Source organism: Copidosoma floridanum, unplaced genomic scaffold (assembly GCF_036245765.1).
Source record: "Copidosoma floridanum isolate Cflo_tuat_1 unplaced genomic scaffold, Cflo_Japanese_pri ptg000020l, whole genome shotgun sequence".
NCBI classification, from domain to species: Eukaryota; Metazoa; Arthropoda; class Insecta; order Hymenoptera; family Encyrtidae; genus Copidosoma; species Copidosoma floridanum.
In genome coordinates this window covers 2,605,552-2,629,407 of record NW_028321897.1, presented here as the reverse complement: position 1 = coordinate 2,629,407, position 23,856 = coordinate 2,605,552, and the positions used below count along the sequence as shown (strand labels likewise).

Sequence of the window (23,856 nt, the reverse complement as noted above, 5' to 3'; positions counted from 1 at the left end):
TACGATTCTTTGCTGGAATATACCGACGTATACTATTCTTTGTTGAAAGGCTCAGGGAGTACGTTTCTTTGTAGGAGCCGTCGATTTAACGAATACCCAGCCATATTTTTTTCAAGAACATATACTATTCTAACACATAAAGTTTATGTGTACTCAAACATACGACAACCCACACTAAAATTTAGTTTTATTTGAACAAAATTCATGATTTTACTATGAATAATTTTGTATACTAAAGTTACCAAACTTTAATATTTTAGTAAGAGTATCAAGGCATGAGAAAAATTTTACGGACTACTTTTGGATACGCTACATGCAGTTATAACTATAGAGTATTATAAAGGTAGAATAAGCAATAAATGACAACAAATTTTATGACTGGAATATAAAATTCTTTATTAAAGAGATGTACTTATTTGTATTCAGGGACCTAAGCTATGTTTTTCTTGTTTTGGCGACAGTTCGTGTTTAGTCGAAAAAAAAGGTAAGAGCGAAAATATAAAAACCTGGAGTAGTAATTTATTACAAATGTGTCGCAAAACTGCATCGTTGGTTCTTAGTACAAATTTGCACTTAGTTGTCTGAAATAAAATATAAGAAAACGGAAAAATATTACATTTCATGTTTTTTGTCGTTCAATACATACGTAAAATTTACACACAGAAGGAAGCTTCTAAAACGACGCTTGTTTTCTGCTAATATGAGAAAAGGCTCAGTTTATATTTTTGCCAAGCGCTAGTTTCTTTACTTAATAAGAATTAAGGGATTTGAAATTCTTTTTTTTGTACATATTATAATCACGCAAATATTATCTTTAGTTAAAAAATACGTATCACGGCTTTGTCATTTGATAAAAATATTCAAACACGAAATTGAATAAAATCGCGAGAAAATAAAACGTGACAATAAATAAAAATACGAGCGCTCAGAAATATTAGCAACTGAGATCTTCTAGAGCCCTTTTAAAGGGCAAATACAGTAAAAAGTATAATTTAGTGGTCATAAAAATGACTTTTTTTCCACGTTGATTATTATTATTTTTTTTTTTTTGCTCCTCTCACAAATTTCGAAATCACATTTTTGTACTTTTCGCAGTTTGTTTAACGATCGCGTTAGCTCACCCGATTATCAACATGTCTGTGTCTCTAAAATACTAACGACTTATAATTAATCGACGAGCCCTCATATCTCTTACACTTGGAAATTATAAAACTAAAACTTTTTTGTTAATCGCTAGTTCGATTGTTCTAAAGTTAATTGCAGTCTTTTTTTTTTAGCGCACGATTTTTATTTTCAATGAATTTTTCTTCACTCGTTTCGGCGTGATTCTACGTATTGTAAATTGTGTGTATGGATACAATTGTGTGTGCGGGTACGTGCGTGCGCGCACGTGTTTTGAGAATTCCCTTATTTAATACGCCTTGTTTTGAATGTCTTTTGTTCTCTCTTTATCAATAACTGCAGCTTTTCTCTTTTTTTATAAGTTTTTTTTTTGTCTTTTCTTTTTCTTTTTCGTTTCCATCACATTATTAAGTAGGTGTCTACATTATTACATAAAACAAAGTACATTTCTTGGGGCTCTGATGGTGGTGGTGAATGGTTGTGCAATACTTGAGAGAGAACTTTAAATACTTAAGTTCCTTGACATAACAGCTGCTCCGTTACAAAAAGTTATTTAAACGTAGTTTGTACATACGGATACACATAATCAATATATTTTACAGCTAAAAATTATAACCTTTAGAATAAACATACAGGAATCAAATTTGTTCTCTTAAAATACTCCGATGTATTATTAAAAATTTTTAATTATGAATTTGAGCATAAGAATAAAAAAAAAAAATTGATGATGTAAATGTGTAAAATACCGATGATCGTAAAAATTACAATAAAAACAAAATATTAATCCTTAGTCAGCTGTTATGTACAAGTTGGAAGATTGTCTCAAGTGTAACCATCTCAAGACTGCACATGTATTTCATTATATTTAACCATAAGATTTTTGTACGAACATTGATGAATTTTCAAAGGGTATCTTATCTTACAGTAGACCTATTTTAATTCTCAACCTGAAGGATGACAACGTCGAAGAAGAAAGCACAGAATAGTATGTGTTCAGAAAAACGAGAAATGCTTTTTGTAAGTGGTATTGCGACTAGCAAAAACTGGCTTTAATATAAAATACATTAATAACATTGTTCATTATGATTTTTACGGGACGTTTGTTCACTGTTTTTGTTTGCAGCACTAATTTTGCGTCCAATAAATTATATGATAAATATACAAAAGTAAATTGAAATATTCCTCGTTTTGTATACACAGCAAAAAAAAAATCAATATTTAACAATTTCATTTTTTGACTAATATTTAATTTTTCTTCTCAATTCATACGGTTGAGACGATATCGACTTAAAAGCATTATTATCAATTCATTTTTTAACTTAAACATATGATTGCAGGAGAAAAACAAAGATTTCACAAAAATACGAGTTTATGATAGATATAAAGTACCTAATCATCTTCTCATGCATTCATAGTTTAATCTGCCCATTTTTATGTGGGCAATAGCTTAGTATTTATATAGGTATATTTCAGAAGTTAAAAATTAGCTTTTAAAAACTTGAAGCTCGTTTCATGAGTTGAATTCATGTACAATCACGTAAAGCTCCTTAGAAAAGTGAACTATTAAAAAAAAATATATATATTTTTTGTTCATAACAACAACTTCTGAAATATTATTGTATTAATACTCAATTATAACATAATCTTTTTATTTTTATTTTTTAGAATCCGCACGTCACTATAATTATATTTGATTTTTTTTGTCGTTTTTGTTCAACTAATACACGCGAAAATTATATTATTTTTTCTTGATTTTTTCATATCGTTTATACTTTTTTTTGATTTTTTTCTGTGTATTTGGTAGACATATTTTCATACATATATATTTAAGATAAAATATACCTAAATACTTCAACAGTGGACGAGAGTACTATTTCTTTAAACCACTGTAACATCTTATCACATTCATCTCCATTGTTTCTAATTTATTATCTCATTCTTTTTTTTTACGATTCATTTCCTCTCAAAAGTTTGTCAAATTAATGATACTTTATCGCATTCACAGCTCAAATTACAACTACCTGTCCAGCAAGGACGATTACCAAACAAAACTGTACTTTTGCCGTATCAAGTACTGCTTATTGTAAAAAAATAGGATAAACATTGTAATTGAACGGCTGATGAGTTTTACAGATACAAAAAACTTGAATGCCACCGGACTACTGTGTCCTAAAAAAAAAAAAAAAAAATGAAAAACACAGTTCTTACGTTTCCATAAAAGTAAAGTGTTTCAACCAGTCTTTAAATTTAGTAATCACCTTTCTTCGACGAAAATGCTCCTCTACACCTAGCGCCGCTTGTGCATCTGTCGGCCTTGGAAATTCTCAAGGCCTGGAATGTTTTGCAGGCCTTGGAAACCCTGGAAACTCTGAAGACGCGCAAATTTCCGGTTCCTCCTGTAAAAATTACCATTTTCGTAACCTCCTTTTTATACGCAAGACTAGTCAAAAAATCGTGACGACCCACAACGTACTTGTTTATCTTTTTGGGTGACGGATTCTCAGCGATCGAGGGCAAAACGGAGGTGAGTTTGTCGGTCGGCCGCAGCAAACGCGCCGTTCGGGACGACAATTTCCAAATGAGCCTTTGCTTGTACGGCGTGTGCTGTTGGCCGTTGTACTTTCTCAGGATTGCACTCACAGATTCGTGCGTCGCAACGAAGTTTGCATCGGAGATCTGACGATGAAAATTAAAAATCAAGATCCGATGCGACGACAAACAATGATGAAAAAAAACAACACCCACCTTGCACAATTTCTTGAAATCGTCCGCGAAGGCGTTGAGCTTGAGCAACTCGGGCGCTCTCTCCCGCAGAACCTCGACAACGTTATTTACATCGTCGCTCCTCGCCTCGGCCCGTCTCTTGGATTTTCCCTCGAGCGAGTTGTTCACCACGTCGTTGATGAACATGAACATCAGCACCAGAGCCACCTCGGACTGCCTCATGCTCGCACAGTTGCCGTCACAGGCGACGTTCTCCATGTACACGAGCAACTCTGACTCCTATAGGAAAGAAAAAAAAAGACAATTAAGGATCCTCGTTGACGCTTGGCCTGACAAATAAAAAAGGGAACCAAGGCGATGACAGCAGACCTGGACGAGTTCGGCGTAGAGGTCGCCGAGGCCTAGTTGCTTGGCGACGGCGTGCAACATGAGGTAATAAACGCGGAGGAAGGTGAGGGCGGTGACCGGCTGGCTGCCCGGGTTCCACTCGAGTTTGTTCCGTATGACCTCGGACATGCGCTTGAGATCCCCGCTGGTGCACTTGCACTGGGATATGGCGACGAGGAAGTCGACGTCGAGCTGCTTGTGGGCCATTTCGACGGCGGCTATGTGAAAGGCCGAGACGCTTATGCAGGCCATGTGCTTCTTGCGCGCTTTCATTTTCGTGAGGAAACGGTCCATCAGGTTTATGGCGTTCAATAAGACGTCCGAGGGCAGCTCGAACCATACCTTCAGGCACCTAAGTACGTAAGCCGAGGCGTCCCGGTGCTCGATGCTCACCTCCTCGTTCTCGTCGTCCTGCAAATGATAACCGACCATTAGAAATTTGAAAATTTGAACAAGGTCCAAGCTATACCGAATTCATTCGATTCTCATTGGGACTTTTATATTAATTTCTCCGTTCTTCGCGCAGTGAGTTATCGAATAAACGGCGCATCTCGGCTCAGCAAGTTCCAATGCTCCATAAAAACAATTTAATTTAATTAGCTGTTCGCACTACCAATATGCATATGCACCTGAGTGTTTGACTAGATTTTTCTGTCCTCAAGCGCAGTTATTTGTTCCGACACGGGATTTTGCCTGATTTTGCTTTGTGGAAAAATACAAAGTACGAGTACTATAGTTTGTGCGGCAAATTGACGCATAAACGGTACTACAACAACATGGTAAATTCCCAGGGCACTTACGTCGTTGATCGAGTGGAGCCCGTTGGTGTTGGGTTTGGAAGGTAGCTGTAGATTCGGTTGGTACTTGGCCTCGAGCACCAGAGCCTCCTGGAGCTGCTCCATAAGCGGCTGGACCGCATCCGGGACAGGCGTGTTCGAGGACTCCATTCCTGCGGTGGGTTATTTGTTTGCTGACACTCTGGGTGAGGATCAGGCTGGTGGCGAACTGCGTCTCTCTGCTCCTCAATCCCAAACGGCGATCGGTGGGTGATGCAGCCTGCACGCGAACGACACGAACCGGTCCTTCAGGATTGTCGTCCCAACATAAGGAATGGTCCTCGACTATGGCTTGCCTGGTGTCTGCAAGGAAAAGCCAACCAAGTTAGTTACGAGGATCAAAGTGATCAAATAAATGTGGCTTAGTAATGTAATTAAATCAACGTTTTATCGGGGTTTGATTGGGAAAATATAATTTCATCCCATTTCAATAAATAGTCAAATGGTTATTTTGCCAGACAACTGTTTGAATTGATGATTAACATCAATCGTGGGTTCGAGGTTGCTTTCATTTATTTGCAGTTGTAATCAAACATGGGCACAAATATTAACTAAAAACTATTTTTTTTTTTTTTTTTTTCAATTTAATGATTTTTGGTTGAAAATTATTACGTATTACTGATGCGAAATTTTTTTTAACAACTGTTTGCAACACAGTTCTAGAAGAAATAGTTCGTCACAATTTGAAAACAAAGAAATTTAGAAAAATATATTTGAATATTTAAATACTTAACAAAAACTTAAATGATGATTTATGGTATTTATCTGCTGGAAAAATTTAAAAAGTGTTTAAAAATCTATGAAAATAATTTCACCCATGTTTGACTGTAATAATACTCTTATAATTATCATGACCAAAATAATAACACTCAAAATTCACGGTATTAACTTTAACTTTTCATTCAAAGTTGCGATAAAGAACAAAATTCAATCGTAAACCAACGTTAATGTTAGTAAACAAATAAATTAAACCGATGAACGAAAATTGATTTAATTAAAAATCATTTATTTATACATCAATCGTTGATTTAAATAACATTTAATTAGGATTCATTGAGATTAGGAAAACGAAAACATAAAATTCTTATCTATTTTCATACATTTTTTTTTCGATAAAGCTATACAATACTACATTAACTTTGGACATTTGTACCACACGTTCCACGAAACTAAACACAAAACGGTCAAAGTAAAATATAAAACCGATTTAACTGGTAAACACGTGTATTATAGCCGATGCAGTAATTGTTGCTTCAACACATTTGTTGATCAATAAACGTTATCGCCCCTTGCGGGTATATAATATAACGTATAGGTACACGAGTTACCTATACATAATATAATATACCTTATTATTGTGCTTATCTGTATTTATACTGATACCGTCGCAGCAGTGCGATGACCGAACGCGAGGAAAAACATTGACTATAGTTATTGAAGAGACGCCGTCGTAAACAAAACACGTCCTACCAATGGCCATCACATGTGTCCCCCCCAACGTTTAAAATAAAAATATACACGACACCATAGTTTTTATACGAGCAGACGCTTGATAGTTTCTGATATAATTATTATCATACTTCCGTTCAAACTCCTAAGACTGGACTAAAAGAAGGGTAATCGCTTCAAAAAAGCTGTTACGTGGAAATGAATTATTATATGCTACTAATGTACATAGCTCTCATGAGAAATTGTCTTCTCGATAAGAAACATTGCCTATATAGTATTGTTGCAATGTATTCGTTGGAAAACAAGTTTAGTGTTTTTATTTGAATTGAAGCGTAATTAATACAAAAAGTTATCTTTTTTTTTTTTAACAAGTGGATAAACTTTGTCTGTTGTTCAAATAAATGAGATGAGGCATTCTCATAACTGAAAATTATCATAAAATAGCTTATAGCCGCGTACTTTGGGTTTTGTCAACCCCTGCAGGGGGTTACACCATTTGAGTGAAAATTAACTTGTAAGGGATCCAGCAGTAGTTTTTAGTCACAAAAATCGGCAGAAATTTTCGGTGTTGTTATAAATTACATACATATAGTTTGAAAAGCAACATCTTTGAAATACCTATGTATATCATTATGAAGCACGGGGGGGGGGGGTAGAGTAATAAACTTGTGATACAAAGACAAAGATGAACATTTTTTGACACCCAAGAAAACAAATAATAAATAAATATTAATATTTGATGAGCCTTAGTGTATTGGTGCGATAAAAATGATGATGCAAAAAAGAGAGGAATTAAAGATGATTATCAAACAAATAAATTTTCAATTTGCATTGATTAAAATTTCGTTTAAAAATATAACAGGAGGTTTTATTTTACCCGAATGCAGACATGTAAACTTTTTTTTTTTTTTTATCAAATAATCGAAACATAAAGTAGTGTTTTTTTTTCTTTTTTTGTAAAGTACGTCATAAATAAATTGTACGCACTTGAACATTTTTACAATTGTTTACAAGTTATTTTTCATCCAAAGTATATCTGCAGCGTTTTGAAGATGAAAAGAATAAGATTCAGACAGTTTACGGTTGACGATTATAATATATTTAAAAATTTAAAACAGGGCACGGTGTTCATTAACTCGATACTTATTTTTTAACTTTGCAACCCAAGAAAATACCGCTTCGCTGTTTCTACGCGCAAAGATAAAAAAAAACCGTACTACTATATGTACGTGCGAATTTAGTTATGTATGCATGTATGCCAGAAAGAACGTGTATATAATTATATAGTATACACGCACGTATAGAGTAAACGCCCACTCATTTGTATCGAGCCATTGAACATCAAAATATAAAGTATACGTACGAAAGATGTTACAAGGTCATGACTGAGCTGAAACTAACGTAAATAAATGTTCTGCTCACACGAGTAAAGAAAGGTGAACGGGAACTATAGTTGAATTTTTTTTTTTTTTTTCTCTCCTAAAAATAATGCGAGGAACAAGTGTTAGCTATCAAATCATCTAAGGATGTTTCCTCGATGATTTTCGGGGAAAAAAGTACTTATGACCTCAATTACTGATCACCGAAAAATCAAAGTTTTTGTACAGCTATTTAAGACTTTCAAATACCAAGCCAATAAATAGTTAGAAAAATTATTCGATTGCATGAGGCTGGTAAAATGGTCTGTTGAAAGCAAGATATTTAAGAAATTGTTGCATTTCGAAAAATAATACTAGACTTTTGATAAAAATTCAACCATACATCACTTCACGTGTTATGTAAGGAATTGTGAGATTTTATGATCTTAGGATCCCTATAACATATGAACGGTAATTGAATTTTTTTTTTGTATTTTAACGCATGTTCTTGGAAAAAATCGTTAAAATTGGGGGTTTTAGTTGAAAATTTACATAAAATCAACCATTAAATTATAGCAAATGAAATACAATTTTTTTAAATTAATTATTTTTAGTAAGGAGCAAAGTGAGAAAAAATAAACAAGTTTACATGTCAACGAATCTTTTTTTCAATACGTAATACTTTAATAAAGAAAGTTAGCGTATTTAGAAGGAATTTTTTCATATTCATTAAACCTACTGATTTAATTTATGTATTTTTTAAATTACTCATAATGTTATTTATTAATTTGCCTGTTCTAAAACAATATGACTAGTCTCCATCAGTCACACAACAAACTACTGTTACATGGGTTTTTTTTTTTTTTTTTTTTTTTTTTTAAAGATAGAATTAGGGGACAGGCCGACCCCCGAAATTGTATTATATCTACATGTATTTATTTATTTTTTCATAGTGTCAGAGAGCCCCAAACAGAGTTGAAAAACAAGGGGTTACAATTAAAATGATATAAGGATGATTATAGAGTATTTAAGAACTTTAGCAACATGAAAATTATTGGTTTTTTATATCGTTTTTCATGGATGAAAATAGCCATTTTCGCATTTTTTCGAACTTCAATAATTAATATCTCGGTAAATATTAACTTTAGAACAGTTGCAAGACACTTTAGTAGTTTATAGTCCAAAGACAGTAAAAAAATTTTTTTCGAGTAAAAATAAACAATTTGCAAAATTTATCTTTAAAAAATCGTTTAAACAATTTTAGACCAAATTTTGGACCTGGAAAAATGCTAATTCGATTCCAGGGGATCATTTTGCATAAGTTAATGCAAAGAAACCGAGTATCAATATTTTCGCCAACGCATGCGAAGTTATTTCCCCCTCTATGACGAGCTTGCTATACAAAATATACATGGGGCTGTATATATATAATATACACGCGCACACAAGCACACGCACCTCGACCCTCGACTACTAGTATTAGGTAGGTCTATGTATTTCTAATACCGAACTTTCCCGAAATTGCTAAAACTTTCGAGACTTCATCTGTAGGTATAGAGTTACGTTCTTACTGTATACTGAACATTAAATTAGTGGTTGAACTATTCCGTCTCTTAGTTTCGACTTTTTCTAGAAACATACACTTATATTTGTCTTTTTTTTTGACAAAAATATAATCTGAATATCAGAATGCACATAAAAAATATTTTTCCATTTTTTAAACATACGTAGCTCTGACATTTTTCAGTATTATTAATATTTCATGAAACAAAAAAGTTAGCTGCAGGTTTTTTTTAATATCTCCATTGAAATGCAACAAAAAGGTTGAAACAGTTTTTTAAAGAATAAAAGTTTATTAAAAAATACTTGTTATAATTATGCTCTGAGATAGCCAGCACGGAAACATTGGTAAAGTATCATTGTTAATTAATTACGTATCATAATTTGTACAACAGTATTGATAATCGAAGTAACGCCATTACAATTATTGTGCATCTACTTGGGAAGAAAACTTAACATTACCTTTTTGATAAACATATAGGTCTAACAATACTATGATATAGTAAGCATGGAAAAAACGTGAGAAATACGTCCAAGATCATTTTTATTCGAAGTAAATAAAAAATGAGCTAAAGCACTAAGAAAATATATCATACTGAATGGTTCAACATTTACAAATTTCCAAATTTTGCTGCGAAATTTTTTTCAGAGAATAAATTTATTAATAAAATTCAGTATATCAGTATATATAGTTGCCTTTGGGTATCATCATCATCCAATTATAATAAATTCAAGATATCGATGCGGTGACTAAGACCTACAATTTTTTTTTTCGAAAGTCACCCACGAGGCCAGACAAGTTCAGACCCGTGTCACGAGTACATGCACACACGTATACGTACGTATACTTTCAACGCGAACATTGAATATATTGATCTGGTCTCTGGCGAGTCAAAAATTTTCGACACAATGACATCAGGCAAAAGTAAAGTGTTGTGTATCTACATGTGTTAAAAATACTCATAAAACTGGTTTTGACAAGAAACCTTGGTATTACACCTATAAGTGCAGGACAATACTACTTGCTCAGATATTTTTATGACTATACAATTATGATTCTTGAGCAAACGCAAAATGTAATGAAACACAATACTAGGACAGCAATGGATATGGTACAAGGAAGAAGTATGCATATTTGTACAATAATCGAAAGAAACTTTACAAAACTTCAAAGAATTATAGATATAAAAGTACGTATACCTATCGTACATGAAATATAACATTATTTAATAAACTTGCAACTTAAAAAATGTAGAAAAAATTCGAAAGAAAATAGTCATGTTTTTAAAAGCTTTTGTTACTTATTCACACACGTATCTAATACCAACTGTTAACTTATACACCAGTCTTTTGTTCGATTATATTTATAACTGCATTTTTTATCTATTTTACATGTAAAAGCTAATGTTACATTATTGCAAAACTTACAGGTCTCGGCTACAAAAGAACGATTCGAGACGTTATCTATACTTTATCTATGCCGCGCTCAGATTATCTATACACAGTGAACAAATAATGGGTGTAAAAAGAAAAATATATGTGTAAAGTTCGATAAAGCCCTATAACTACCGCGAGCGTACAAGGCTATAGGGATGTGTATGGAAATAGACAAATACAACTATTGTTAAACAGCTTTTTGTGGAGCTGAAAAAAAATAAAACATAACTATACGTATATTTTGTAATGCGTCACTATGTTCTTTTTTGATAAGATAGTTTGGTTACTAAACAGGCTCGTAAACGAGCTTACGTACGAGAAATAAATTGGAAACACTGAAAACATTTCTATTAATACGTATACAGTCATTCAGTGTTTTACCAATGAAAGCAGACAATGTAATTATTTTTGATATTGACAAGACTCTTATCTACGCTAATACTAATTACAATTCTTTTCAACGTTTGAGTCATTTCTGTTTGTTTTTTTTTAACAGGGTATTTTAAATTATTTAATTTTTTGAAATTCAAACATCTCATTAATTTTTACATATTGAACTAACATGCTTTACACTTGGAAAATTGCATCATAAAAAAATTCATCAAATTTCATCAGCTCCGAAAAAATTTCGTACAATGAATTTTGGAAAATATTTTACAGTAATTTGATAAATAAATTTATTTTTAGTTGTTAATTTTTCTATAAATCTAGCAATATAAAAATTTTACGAAAAACTTGACTACCTCAAAAATTTTTTGAACAAAAAAGTATACTTTGAAAGGAAAAGGGAGAATTCAGCACTTACTACACGCCTGTATACGCCCTTGAAAAATTCGATGTAAACAAAAAAATCTCCATATTACATAAATTTATAAATACATAAAATTCCTCACTATACACTTACATTACCTGATTGAAAAAAAAAAAATTTCACATGGATAAAACATTTTTGCAAATAAGTTAAATAACGTAAAAAGTTGGAAAAAACCTTTGTAAAGCAACAAGAGATTTGTTTCTTATACATATGTACCTATGATAAGGTAGGCTTTCCACTTTTGATGCGGCCTCCTCCTGCACACCGAGAGAACAAAGAGAGCGAGCGCGTACGTGCTTCTGGACTCGAATCGTCGTGCAAAGCGAGCGTCTGATGCAAGACCGTACAACGAGTGTCAAAGAAGCCGTGGGATGATGTTACAAAAAAATTTTAGTGGCAACAATGATAATAATAATAATATTAAAGAAGTGATGCTGCAGTGTATTGTAAAAAATATGCAGTCGACGGTGTTGCACCTTTTCTTTCTCTGCTTGCAGGGCAACTTTCTCTCTTTCGACGAGCGCAGAGAGAAGCACTCGGGCAGGTAGTGGAAAAAGAAGATATTACATTTACGGAGTTCGGCGTTCTTGCTCTGCTAAGAAAATTTTTGGTGTTCATCACAAGTTTTCCTTAATATTATCGCTAGGCTATATTTATATTTTCGCCCTCGAAATGAAGTTTATCGTAATTTAGCGTCACTACATTCATAAATAATTCGAGTGTATACAAATGAACAAATAAAAATACCTATATGTATATAAAGGTATAAGTAAGAGATGCTTCGTACTTTTTTTTTACTCCCTCTATATGGTTATTGTATCCTTGGATTTGTGAGTACAAGTTTTCGAGAAGTCGACTCCGAAAGCACCGTCCTCCCTTCACCGAGTAGCGGTAACACCAGTAGCCTTACCGAGTTCTTCATAATAACTTTGCAACCGACTATTTTAGCATCTCACACAAGGCCGCGAAGCATCATGGTGATGATGCTGTACTTGGATCGAGTGGATTCGAGAGAGTACACAAAAAATATCTACTTAAGTCTGATTCGCGCGTACACGCACACTGTTGTAACCGAATGCTCCGATAAGTGTTGGGTACTTTGTTCGATTGGAAATTTAAATTTTTGAAAACTTTATACGATCTACTCGTAACGGTTTACAAGTTTATCGTTGATTATAATTGATTCTGGGTTAGTTTTCAGTCAATTTTCCGTTGGCTTTTTTCAGCACTCCGATTTTTTACGTTACGTTTTTAAAATACACTCGTAAATATATAACTGAGCTTGTCTCGAGTTCTTGACTACATCTGGCCAGTCCGCGACGCCAACTTGGTTTTTGTGGTGAAGACCAGGGGTTCGGGACGGGGAACGGATGGGGGCTTTAGCTCGGCTCACGCACACATACGTACGTTGGAACAAACAGAACGAGCCCATTCGCTCAGCTGTTCGTACGGCAATCATCTGTGTGAAATTATCATTCGAATAAACAAGAAGATGGAGAACTAGGGAGGGGATGACAGAGGAGCGATACTAGCCGAAAACGCCCGAGGAAGTCCGAGTATGCGATTTTATAGTCTTCTGCCCTGATGTGATGAACAAAGTTCAGGGCCGTAACAAGCAATGCAAGCACTCGCATTATCTACATTTCTTTAGGTATGTCTCTCCTTCTCCCCTTTTCCTGTGTTTTTTCTATATGTTAATGCTAATTTGGTATAACGAACGTTTAACTGAGTTTGATGTACAAGTTTGCGACTGTTCGCGGATACCATGTGAAAGAAAACAATTCGGTTTCGTTGTTGAGTGTTTTTGTCTCGATATTCGTACCGTATAGAAACAATACCTACTTTTAGGGATTTCCAACGTATATAATCAAAAATAAGAAAGTTAAGCATACAAATTAAACAACATAAATATTAGTTAGAGAAACTGTGCTTTTTCGAAAACTTATCACATAACAAGTCAACGGCTTAGAAGAAAAATAAGTATGCTGGAAATCTCGAAAAGATTCTTTAAAAACACAATGATTATTTGTGAATGATTATTATTGAAAATTTTTTTCAGAACCACAACATATACTTCCACATAGCTGTAAACAATGTAGGAACTTGCAATAATGTTGTATAGTTTTGTTTTTAATACAAAAAATTACGTTGGTGAAAAAATTTATTTACAAAGCAAATACTTTCCTAAACAGTTATAACTTTAATAAATAACTGGAGAATAATAAGGGCACTAAAACATCCAATCATGGCAAAAATTTCTTAGTTGAGAAGTTTTTTAAAAATAAATCAGTAGAGGTAGACATTATTATACAGACTTAGACACCAGTGTAGTTTTGGTCTCACAAGTGGTTTGATTACCGATTGACCTAATTGTGTTCCCGTTACTAAGTCTACCAAAAATTTTTTATAAAGTGTTCTAAAAGGCCCAAAGATAAATTTTTGTAAGAAAAATTTATAAAAGCTCAAGCCATACTCTATCCAATATTTAATTTAAATTACTCAAATATTTATTGATTCTGGTTAGGACTAAAATTGTACCTTATATATTTATCGTCGTTTAAAATATAAATTTTGATACATTTGAACTTACTTCACACTCAAACGATATAATACTGTTTACTAATTAATTGTTTTAACTTAAAAGCAAATCATGCGAGTAAAATAGTACATACGTGATCGCTTACATTATGTGATAAGAAATTTCTGATGTAAGAATTATTTTAGTAATGTACATTTTTAGCAGCAGAATAACTTTTAAAATATTTTGCTTGAAAGGCCTTAAAATTGTACGTAACTTCTGTTCAAGCAGTTGTGTCTAATGCATTGATGTGAAAAAAGATAAAAATCTATTAAGAAGGGGAGAATCAAAGAAATAATGCAATGATGAAAAAGTAAGGGCCGTAGCAAGACCTTGAGGGACCTTGCGCTGGATTATTTCAAAAGCCCCATTCCCGGGATCATTTCCGTATCTCCATTTATATATTAATTTTCAAGTCCTCGGAGAGAGTAAAAAAAAGCAGTCCAAAAGCCTATGGTGAGAGAAATGTGCAAAAATTCTGGACTCTTGAGGACTCATAGCATTGTTGATTACGCGTTATTGAGTTTTTTAAGTGGAGATGTTACTTACTGTCATTTACGTCATAAGTAACTTTACGGTCAAGATAATTTTGTTATGCTTCGATACTACAATTTGAGGTTATGTTACTGGCTTTAATGGCGTTTTTATTTCAATAATTCGGATGTCGGTGTAACTTTTTGCTTTAACATTGTACATAACAGATAACTCGGATATTCAGAATTGTTAAAATTATTGTTGCTTTCACGTTTGCTATCGTAATAAATCTGTAAACTCGTCATATTTGCTATTTATAGTGTAGTAGATTCTCTAAAGTTCCAAAATTACACACCGTTTCACCATCAGATGGCGCCAATACACTTAAGCAGTGAATAGACCAGAATAGAGCAGACATACTGTAAATTTTTTACTTGAAATCTACAGGTTTTAGGTATATTCATCCCAATTGGTTTTTTGTTCGATATCTTTGAAAGAATGTAACCAAATTTTTTTCTAGCAAAAAAACGGATTTTTAAATTTGTTACTAAAATTTGTTAATAACAATTGAACAGCAACGATTCAAGTGATCCACCCTTGATTATCGTGTTTAGGGGGTCAAAATGCATCAGAATTAAAAAGAGTGGATCCGTGGACCTCGATCGGCCACGCGCACATACTTACGGCTGGACCCGGACTATATTAAACTATCCCACGTCCAACTCACGAGGGTTGTCTTTATTGGTTACTTATACCCCCAACGGGTTTTCATTCATTTTTAAAAATTAGTCGGAAATATAAAAAAATAATTACAGTTTTTAATTCCTGGATTTGAGACAAGTAATAAGATTTATTATTCACAATTGTCTGTCACAAGTTTCTAGTTGCTACTTTTTTCGATGTTTCTATAATGACATTCATGACGAAAAAAAAAAAATAATAACTAATAATAATACTTATTAAATATAAAATTTAATAATACTTAGTTTCTTTTTTTTTTTTTTCGTTACTTAATCACAAAAAAAAAAATTTCCGCTTGGGAAAGTATGAAATATTTATCTGGCTTGCCTCGCAACATTTCCCAATTTTTACAGTTATAATTTCATGGTACTTTTCTGGCAATTACTTGGTCTTATACTTTAGTTTTATTAAAATAACTATATTTGTTGAAAAATTTACCGTCGAAAAGTGTTGATTTTTTAGGGGCCCTTATGGCACCCTACTCTAGGCACGGTACTCGCTTAAGCCACCTTAAAGTAATGCATAGGAAAAAAATCATCTCAAGTATCGTTCTCGTAATAAGTACTATTCCAGGGGTGTTGAGGTGCTTATGACATGCAGTGCCCTGCGGTGACAGATCTCGCAACCTAGTCCCTTCATATAGTTTAGCCTGTGTTAACGTCTAATCAATGCCATACAAAACATGAAAGAAATGATTAAAAAAAAGAGTATTTAAAATCAGTCAATTAATTTAGAAGCTAAATAACTTCGAAAATTACGATTACTCTTGGATCGCGGTACAAATGACGATCAAAGTCCGAAAGATATACGTGCCTTTTTGTATTCATGGTGAGCGTCAGTGAACTGCGACACAATTGTAACTCGATATAGGTGGTCGTCCTTCGGACCACCTGTCTATTTTTACACTGGGTTCTACAACAATGTGGCCACTCAACTTTAACAAGATTTTTTTTACTATTTTAACGAGACAAGTTTTGTTTTGGGACGGTTCTGACTCGGCAAGGGACTCGACCATGAAAATAGAGATAAGTCTATTTCATCGCACATACTTTTATCTGGTATAGCGATAACCGAGAAAGTGATTCATTTTTCAATACTTTTGAAACTTTTTCAGCTTTTTTGGGATTACCAGTACGAAGGAAATTATTACCATTAGAATCGAAGATGATGAAAGTCTATGTTTATTTAAATTATTGGGCAGATTATTTATAACCAAGAAAATTTACAGTTGGCTCTCTGTATAATATCATGTTTTTGGCTTACTAATATAAATTGTTACTATTCAATAAAATCAACTCGACAAGAATTAAAGTGAAACAAGATCAAATATAACCAATGTTTTGAATTTTCAAAATTATAACATGAAAAGCGAGTAATTTATATCATAATTTATTACACTTATATACTAACTAACGTAAAAATTATTTATATCTAATAAAGCGATGTTTAAATCAATAATTTTACATGCCTTTACATAAATGTATTGTACCAAAGTAGAGTGTTTTGAAAAAAATTTTGGGATACAGGCATAAATTATGAACTATAGGTACAAAGTTATGATATGCTGTTTCATAGTTATGTATGTTTTGGTTGTATCGAGCTTTTAAGAAATAAGTATTTTTACGAAGAAAAACCATACTTGAAAATTAGAATAATAATAGTTGATGGTGCAATCATAGAGCACCAGTGTAAATCTGAATTTGTACCCTCTAAGTTTACAAAATAAAAAACTAGCTGAAAAAAAAATTAAGAAAGATAATTGTGGTCCTAATACAAAGAGATTTATTGTACAATCTGAAGTTTCTACTTTACCAATATAACCTTACTTCAGCACTTGTTTATGATTTAATAAAATTATGGCTACTATTAAACAAAGTCATGAGAAGAAGCTCTAAGTGGTTTAACGAATCATTCAAGCCAAAATTTATTGCAATTCATTGTAAATTAAGAGACAAATTTTAAATTATTACGCATGATCATAAATTAAGGGGCACTGAGGTGCAAATAATCTATAATGTAGCTACGGAAATCACGCGTTGCTACTTTTCTGCTTACAATCTCAATAAATTACGATAGCCTTGGGCCATTTATTATTTTACGTGAAATTGGCAGTAACGTTAATAATAAATAAGAATGTTTTGAGATAAGACTGTTGGTAAGGCAGAAACTCCTTTTATCACACTATTAAAATTATTAAAAATAAATAGAGCCTAAGCTCAGGAAGATTGATTGAGAACTGAAGGTAAAAAATCACAAATCAGAGTAATGAGGTGCGATCTGATTCCGGTTTTTCTTCTTTTATTTGCAATCAATCTCGCCGAAATCAAGTTCTATTTATTGTTTGTAGTTTCAAGAGTGTGCAACAATTCTTTTTTTCGAAAAGTAATATCGAAATAAACTTACTGATACTATTAGATATGGAATAGCTATAAGATTTAACTGTGATTAAATTAGTTTCCTAAGCTATCAATCAACAGCTACTTTATTATTAGTCTATAATAATCAACTAATTTAGAATATTATCGTGACAGAAAAAGAGTTACTGCCCATCTTTAAATTTCCAAAGAATAAATAGGATCTTGATTTTGGAACAAGATTTATAGTAACATGAAAAAAGAAAACAAAAATTAGATAAAAAAATATTAGTGATATTGAATTTTTAGTTTTTTGCCTTGAATTCTTGAGGAGGTTTGGGAGTATCATTCAGAGAGGCGATGAACGGGTAGTCCCCCCTGCCCGCGCTTCTGGGCCCCCTTTACCACGCACCTCCTATTGCACTCTATACAAACTTGAAACTATACGACTGTAACTGCTTATATTTTTGAAAAATGCCTGGCAAGGCTTGATTTTTTTTTGTCGAGCATCTTCCTTTTGTACCAACTTATCTATGAAAACGTTTTTTTTTATTCCAACACATTTAGAATATACCTTAATTTCAATTAAAAGGCAAACCTAACCTTGCTCTCTCATAAAAGACCTTGTTAAACTATCAATATTTTACAACTTTTTTTTCGAAAATTTCCCTGGTGAAAAATCTGGAAAAATTCATGTGCACTCCTAATGTGCTCTAATATAATATAACATACATTTTTTTAGCACGTTTCTCCATTTTGAACTTTTCTTCCAAACTGCCTTAATCTGCCTCGTCGATTTTATCCAAAATGCACGTCAACTCTTCGTTTTTCAATAAAATATCTAATTATAAAATAAATAATGCTCAAAAGCTACAAAATTAAATTTACCTAGTTAGTGAGATCAACTTAATTTTAATTAGCTTTGTTACATTGCTTATTAAATAATGAGCCATATCATTGGAAAAAAATAGTTGATGCAGATTCTTCACAAGTTAAAAAATAATTTAATCTTTAATTTGGCAAGATTGTTTAAGATTTAAAAGAGATATACACAAAATAAGGCGCATAATGAAGAATGCATTGTATATTTATTCGTCTTTTGTTTTTAATCGACTGAAATTGAACTTCATTTATTTTTTAAAAAGTTAAAAATGTACTGTAAATCTATTTTATCAATAAACTGCACTACAAAAGTAGGTATTTATTTTAAAAAATACTTTAGTTTGGATTCTGATGTATCAGTTACCTTGCCAATTTTTGGCTATTTTGTTTCAGTTAAAATAATTAATTTGTTTCTGTCCGTTTTTAAGTATAGAAAAAGTTTGATGTCCATTCTTGTCATATCAGACAACAATTCAATATTAATTTAAGTGCAATGAATTGTAGTTTGAGAAAAAAAGACGAACAATCAAATCATGCATCGTACATTTTACATCTGGTACGTCATTTTTCTTTTTTAATTCTCAATCAATATCACCAATTTATAACTTAGTTTGCGCCAGCTCTTCTTTTTTCGATAAAATAACTACTTAGTTATTTAGTAAATTAAGTATGTTGTTACGGTATAACATCTAATCTATGCTGTCGATTAAGTAGGTAATTTTTTTAAAAGGTTGATTTGATTTTATAGCTCTACCACATTATTTATTCAATAACTAATTGTAATATCAAATAAGAAATGTTGTTTCTTTTTCAATTTGCAATTCATTCATATAATACTACATTCAATCCATTAAAAGTGAAATTTGTGGCGTTTTAAGAATTTTCAACCTGCAGTAATCAGAAAGTATCTGATGCTTTCAGATCTTACGTTATCATCAATTGCATGCGTCAGAGCTGAGTAGCGTCGTTATAAACATCAACAGCTGGAGTAGTCTCTCTGTGGTCAGCTTGTCAACCCCCAAGATGTTAACCGGTCATATACAGATATCTCGGGAGACATAGCAACAGAAGAAACCCGATATATGGACCATTTCGCGAAAACTTTATTACGTTTTATGTTCCAGACTTTTAATTCTAAGTGTGAAATAAAAACGTTTTCTAATTACAGGTACTTATGTTCTAACAGAAAATCAGTGTATAGTCAAGATTTTTATTAGTCAATCTTTTAATGCTCACATATCTAAAAGTTACGGACCCGTTTCTTGTATTTGAGAGAGATGGACTTTTTTTAAAAATAAGCATACAAAAATTTGGGCAAGTTTGAATTGAACGCAGTAGTAGTTAATACTTATATTATTAATAACGATGTATTATACATTACATATAACGATATTACTATATGTATCCCATTTTGGAGGGGGGGGGGCATTTTCGGGTAGTAGGAAAGGCCCAATCCTGCCGTAAATGGCACTTTCTGAGACAACTTTGTATTTTCTATCTATATGTGACTAGGTTGTGGCAGTAATATCGTTTAGACCACATTGCTCTTTTTATATTACAATATAACTCGTGATCAAAGAAAAGATCACGAAAATACTTTGGTTCTCCACAACTAATGACTTTTCTCAATTTGTGTTAAAGTTACGGCAGGTATTTTTTTAAATTTATTAATTTTGTTTTTTTTCACACTTTGGGCTCAGCTTTTAGACTATAGATAGTATAGAGTAAAAAAATTAATAATTTAAAATCAGTGCACCACAATCCGTTGACAATGAAATTTTCAAATGCTTCGCAATACGGCAATGGCATTTTGGACGGTTTTTTTTTTTTTTTTTTTTTTTTTTTTAATTTACGGATACGCAAACAATTAGATCTCAAAAACATGTTTAGAAAAAATTAGTTTACTCCTTTAAATAAGTTTTTACTCAAAAATAATGTAAGTTGCCGTTTTTCACGAGGTTTTTTAAACAAAGGCTTCATAGAATACCAGGATTTTTGTGAAGTTATCCATATATACACCTGAAAACAGATGTGTGCATATATAGTACAACAGCACTACAGCAGGCAGATGCTTTTGCGCACTTGGGTAAGAAATCAATACGCACACAAAAACGAAAACAAACTCGCCAGTCGCCGGTCTGTTTTATAACATGTTTACACTTGAGGGTATGACAGAATCAGCAAAAAATAATTATTACACATACCATGCAGGAATAGCGCATTGGCTGGAATATCTATATATTTGAAAAAGTAATGTAAATGAACAAATAAACAAAACTTGTTATTCTTGAGTCTACCTCTTGTTCAATAAAAAAAATTTTTTTAAATAAATAAATCTAAAAAAAAATTTTTTTCTATCGAACCTATGTTCCACATTTTAGTCCCTTTATGTCCTTTTCGTATACTACAGTACATACTTATTTAAATTATCATTACGGTGCAAAGACCTGCCTTGATATGTATAAGTAATACAATTATATTTATAAGAATCTAATTAAGCATAACATAACAATGAGCTCTGCTTGTGTGTGTTGGCAAAAACATTAAAAGATCGCGAGGGCGCAGAAAATAATTGGCAGGTCGATGGCCTACATAATATTAACAGCACAAAAAATATATAATAATCACAGCCTCAACTTTTGTTTCTTCACTAACAACTGAATAAAACGCAAGAAGGTCGCAAACTTGTACGATTTGCGATTCAGCTTCTGTATATTTATATATTCACACGCAGTATTAATCACCAATATACATTGACAGGTAATTATACGCATTTAGCACCAATTTGTTTGTTGTCTCATGATCATCAATGAAATATAAATATATCGTTTATTTATGTTATACCTATATATACAGAATACAATGCATAAGTAATGAAAGAATTTTGGAGCATCAAGTCAGCACACACACACATCTAACACACAAAGTGTATAAGGAGACCGAGAGAAAGCAGGAGTCGACTCACCCGGATGCGTGTCCGCTGATAGGGCTAGCTCCAGGAGTCGGGCCGGGCGTCAATTGGATTCTGCGGTGACTGTCCTCAGAGAATAGAGAAAAATAAACAGGTGAAGGGTAAGTCGAGTGGAGAAAAAACAACCAACAGAGTCTACAACGACTTCCCGGGTGAACCGGAGGCCGGAGGCCGCGAGAGAGGCTCGGTCACTGGAGCCAACGTACGTACGGCCTCTCTCGCTCAGACTCTAGCTCCCTCTCGGTCGGTTTCCTAATCCCTCCCCTGGGACTCTATCGTCTCTATCACGACTTTCGATATCTCGCAAATTTTGCGACTCGCAAAAGTCAGTATTTTTTCGATAATTCTCATACTGCGCACGCGCAAAACCATAATTTTAGATAAATTATCGAAAAAAATACTGACTTTTGCGAGATATCGAAGGTCGTGATAGATAGAGCCCCTGTCTGATCGGGGCATTCGATATCTCGCTTAAATAAGCAGTTTTTTCGATAATCCCTATAAAATAACCAAAAATAACGATAATGCGCATGCGTAATTTAGGGATTATCGAAAAAACTGCTTACTTGAGCGAGATATCGAATGCCCCGATCAGACCCCTGCTTGCCTGCTTCCCTTCCCTCTTTGGATCTTTCAACTGCGCATGTACGCAACAAACCAATTCTTAAAATTTTCGTTAAGTTAAAAGACACACTAGCATGAACACCTATCACCAATCTACCATTGTTGCGGGTTCAACATTCTTATCACAATCGTTTTTCTCCTGAGTTCCCGTGTCAACAAGTCCATGATACTCCTGGCAACTGCGATCCCACTCAATGTAAATTCTTATTGACATTACATCTAGAGTTAAATTGAAAATTGTTCTTTTACTATTCTCAGCAGCTTTTTTATACTTTTTAAGTGTGGAAGGGCTTTCAAGTGTGAGCTTCTCAAATAATTATAGGCAGTCGTGGAATAAAAATGAAGTGACAATGGAAATGTTTTAATCTGTGGAGAGAACTGATGATTTCGTTTTTCGAAGAAAATTGCTCTTAATAACTGCTGAACGTTCTCAAGAGTGGTATACTGCAATAATAATGAAAGTTCCGTGTAAAATTTTTGTTTTTTAGTTGTTTGTATTTATTAAATTTGATATTGTAAACTCTTAAGAGTATCAATATTTATATGAACATATAAAAAATGTTGGGGTGAATAATGTTGGGGTGAATAGACAAATCAGTTATTTAGTAGGTATAATTTTTTTTTTTTTTTTTTTTTTAATATAGGAATCATTGGAGTCAAATAATATAAATTATTAATAGAAAATTAATATATTAATAGAAAATTATTTAAAAAAATTAATTGTGTTGCTTTCCTATTCATGGTTCAATATAAAAATTTATCACATATTCATATTAACTTACTTGAAGACTTTTTACATCCAAATCTGGTATGAAATAGTTTGACTTTAAGTTATAAAGCATATCTTTTAAAGTTTTTATTTTCACGACCTGACGATGACAATTTTGTTTAATGCGCTTTAATTGTTGTCTTCTGTACATTATATGTTTGACAAATTTGTTCCATGCCTCGTCTGAAGTGAAATCTTTTCTTTTCAAGTACTCACTTTTCGGACAAAATGTTTTTGATGCCCTTCTGTTGCCAATGTGTTGCTCCCTATGATCTGATTTTACCCTTGAGTATAGAAACACATGTTATAAAAATTGTCTTTTATTTTTACTCTACATTGTTTTGTGAACAAACCTTTTATTTTTATTCACATTTTGATTAGATGAATCGCTCTTTCTTTTATTTACATTTGAAGTTACTTTTTTTTCAAATTGTCCTCTGAAATGTAATGTAATACATTCATGAAAAATGCATTTTTCACCCAAGTAATTTATAAACTAGTACATACATTTCACCATCAATACTATCAAGAGAAATATCATCAAGTGTTGACTCAGCATGCTTGTCGACTTTTTCATGATTATTGACAGTTTTTGAATCTGCCTGACTGGTAACTTTTCTGGTAAAAAGTTTGAGTTAAAATCGTTTGAAATTTTCATTAATCACAAATATATCACATGTGTGCATAATAACTTGATATTTAATTTGGGAGTAGCATTAGGACGTAAACGCGGCAAAGTTGTCACTCTGCCAGTGTCAAAAAAATCATCTGAAGAG

General features: G+C 32.7%; 1 protein-coding gene across 3 annotated transcripts; it reads right to left on the bottom strand.

The window, feature by feature from the left end:
• Window positions 1–370: 370 nt before the first annotated feature.
• CycG (cyclin G) lies at window positions 371–21,901 on the bottom strand. 3 transcript variants are annotated; one of them, XM_089593795.1, is made up of 7 exons: window positions 21,682–21,901; window positions 5,034–5,372; window positions 4,216–4,644; window positions 3,868–4,125; window positions 3,596–3,798; window positions 3,381–3,518; window positions 371–3,291 (listed from the first exon to the last, which is right to left on the bottom strand). In XM_089593795.1, exons 2-6 carry the CDS (start codon window positions 5,178–5,180, stop codon window positions 3,410–3,412), a joined length of 1,146 nt encoding a protein of 381 aa, XP_089449921.1. In that variant the 5' UTR covers window positions 5,181–5,372; window positions 21,682–21,901; the 3' UTR covers window positions 371–3,291; window positions 3,381–3,409. The 3 variants fall into 3 exon arrangements, with proteins under 3 accessions (XP_089449921.1, XP_089449922.1, XP_089449923.1); XM_089593796.1 differs by lacking the exon at window positions 21,682–21,901 and adding an exon at window positions 12,475–13,129; XM_089593797.1 differs by lacking the exon at window positions 371–3,291 and having other exon boundaries at window positions 3,386–3,435; window positions 3,499–3,515; window positions 4,216–4,629.
• Window positions 21,902–23,856: the final 1,955 nt, after the last annotated feature.

Excerpts from the sequence above, each read along its gene's own strand:
- CycG (XM_089593795.1), bottom strand. The coding sequence starts at position 5,180 with ATGGAGTCCTCGAACACGCCTGTCCCGGATGCGGTCCAGCCGCTTATG. Across the intron at positions 4,126-4,215 it reads TCTACGCCGAACTCGTCCAG|GAGTCAGAGTTGCTCGTGTA; the intron begins GTCTGCTGTCAT and ends TCTTTCCTATAG. Across the intron at positions 3,519-3,595 it reads TCACCCAAAAAGATAAACAA|GAGGAACCGGAAATTTGCGC; the intron begins GTACGTTGTGGG and ends TAATTTTTACAG.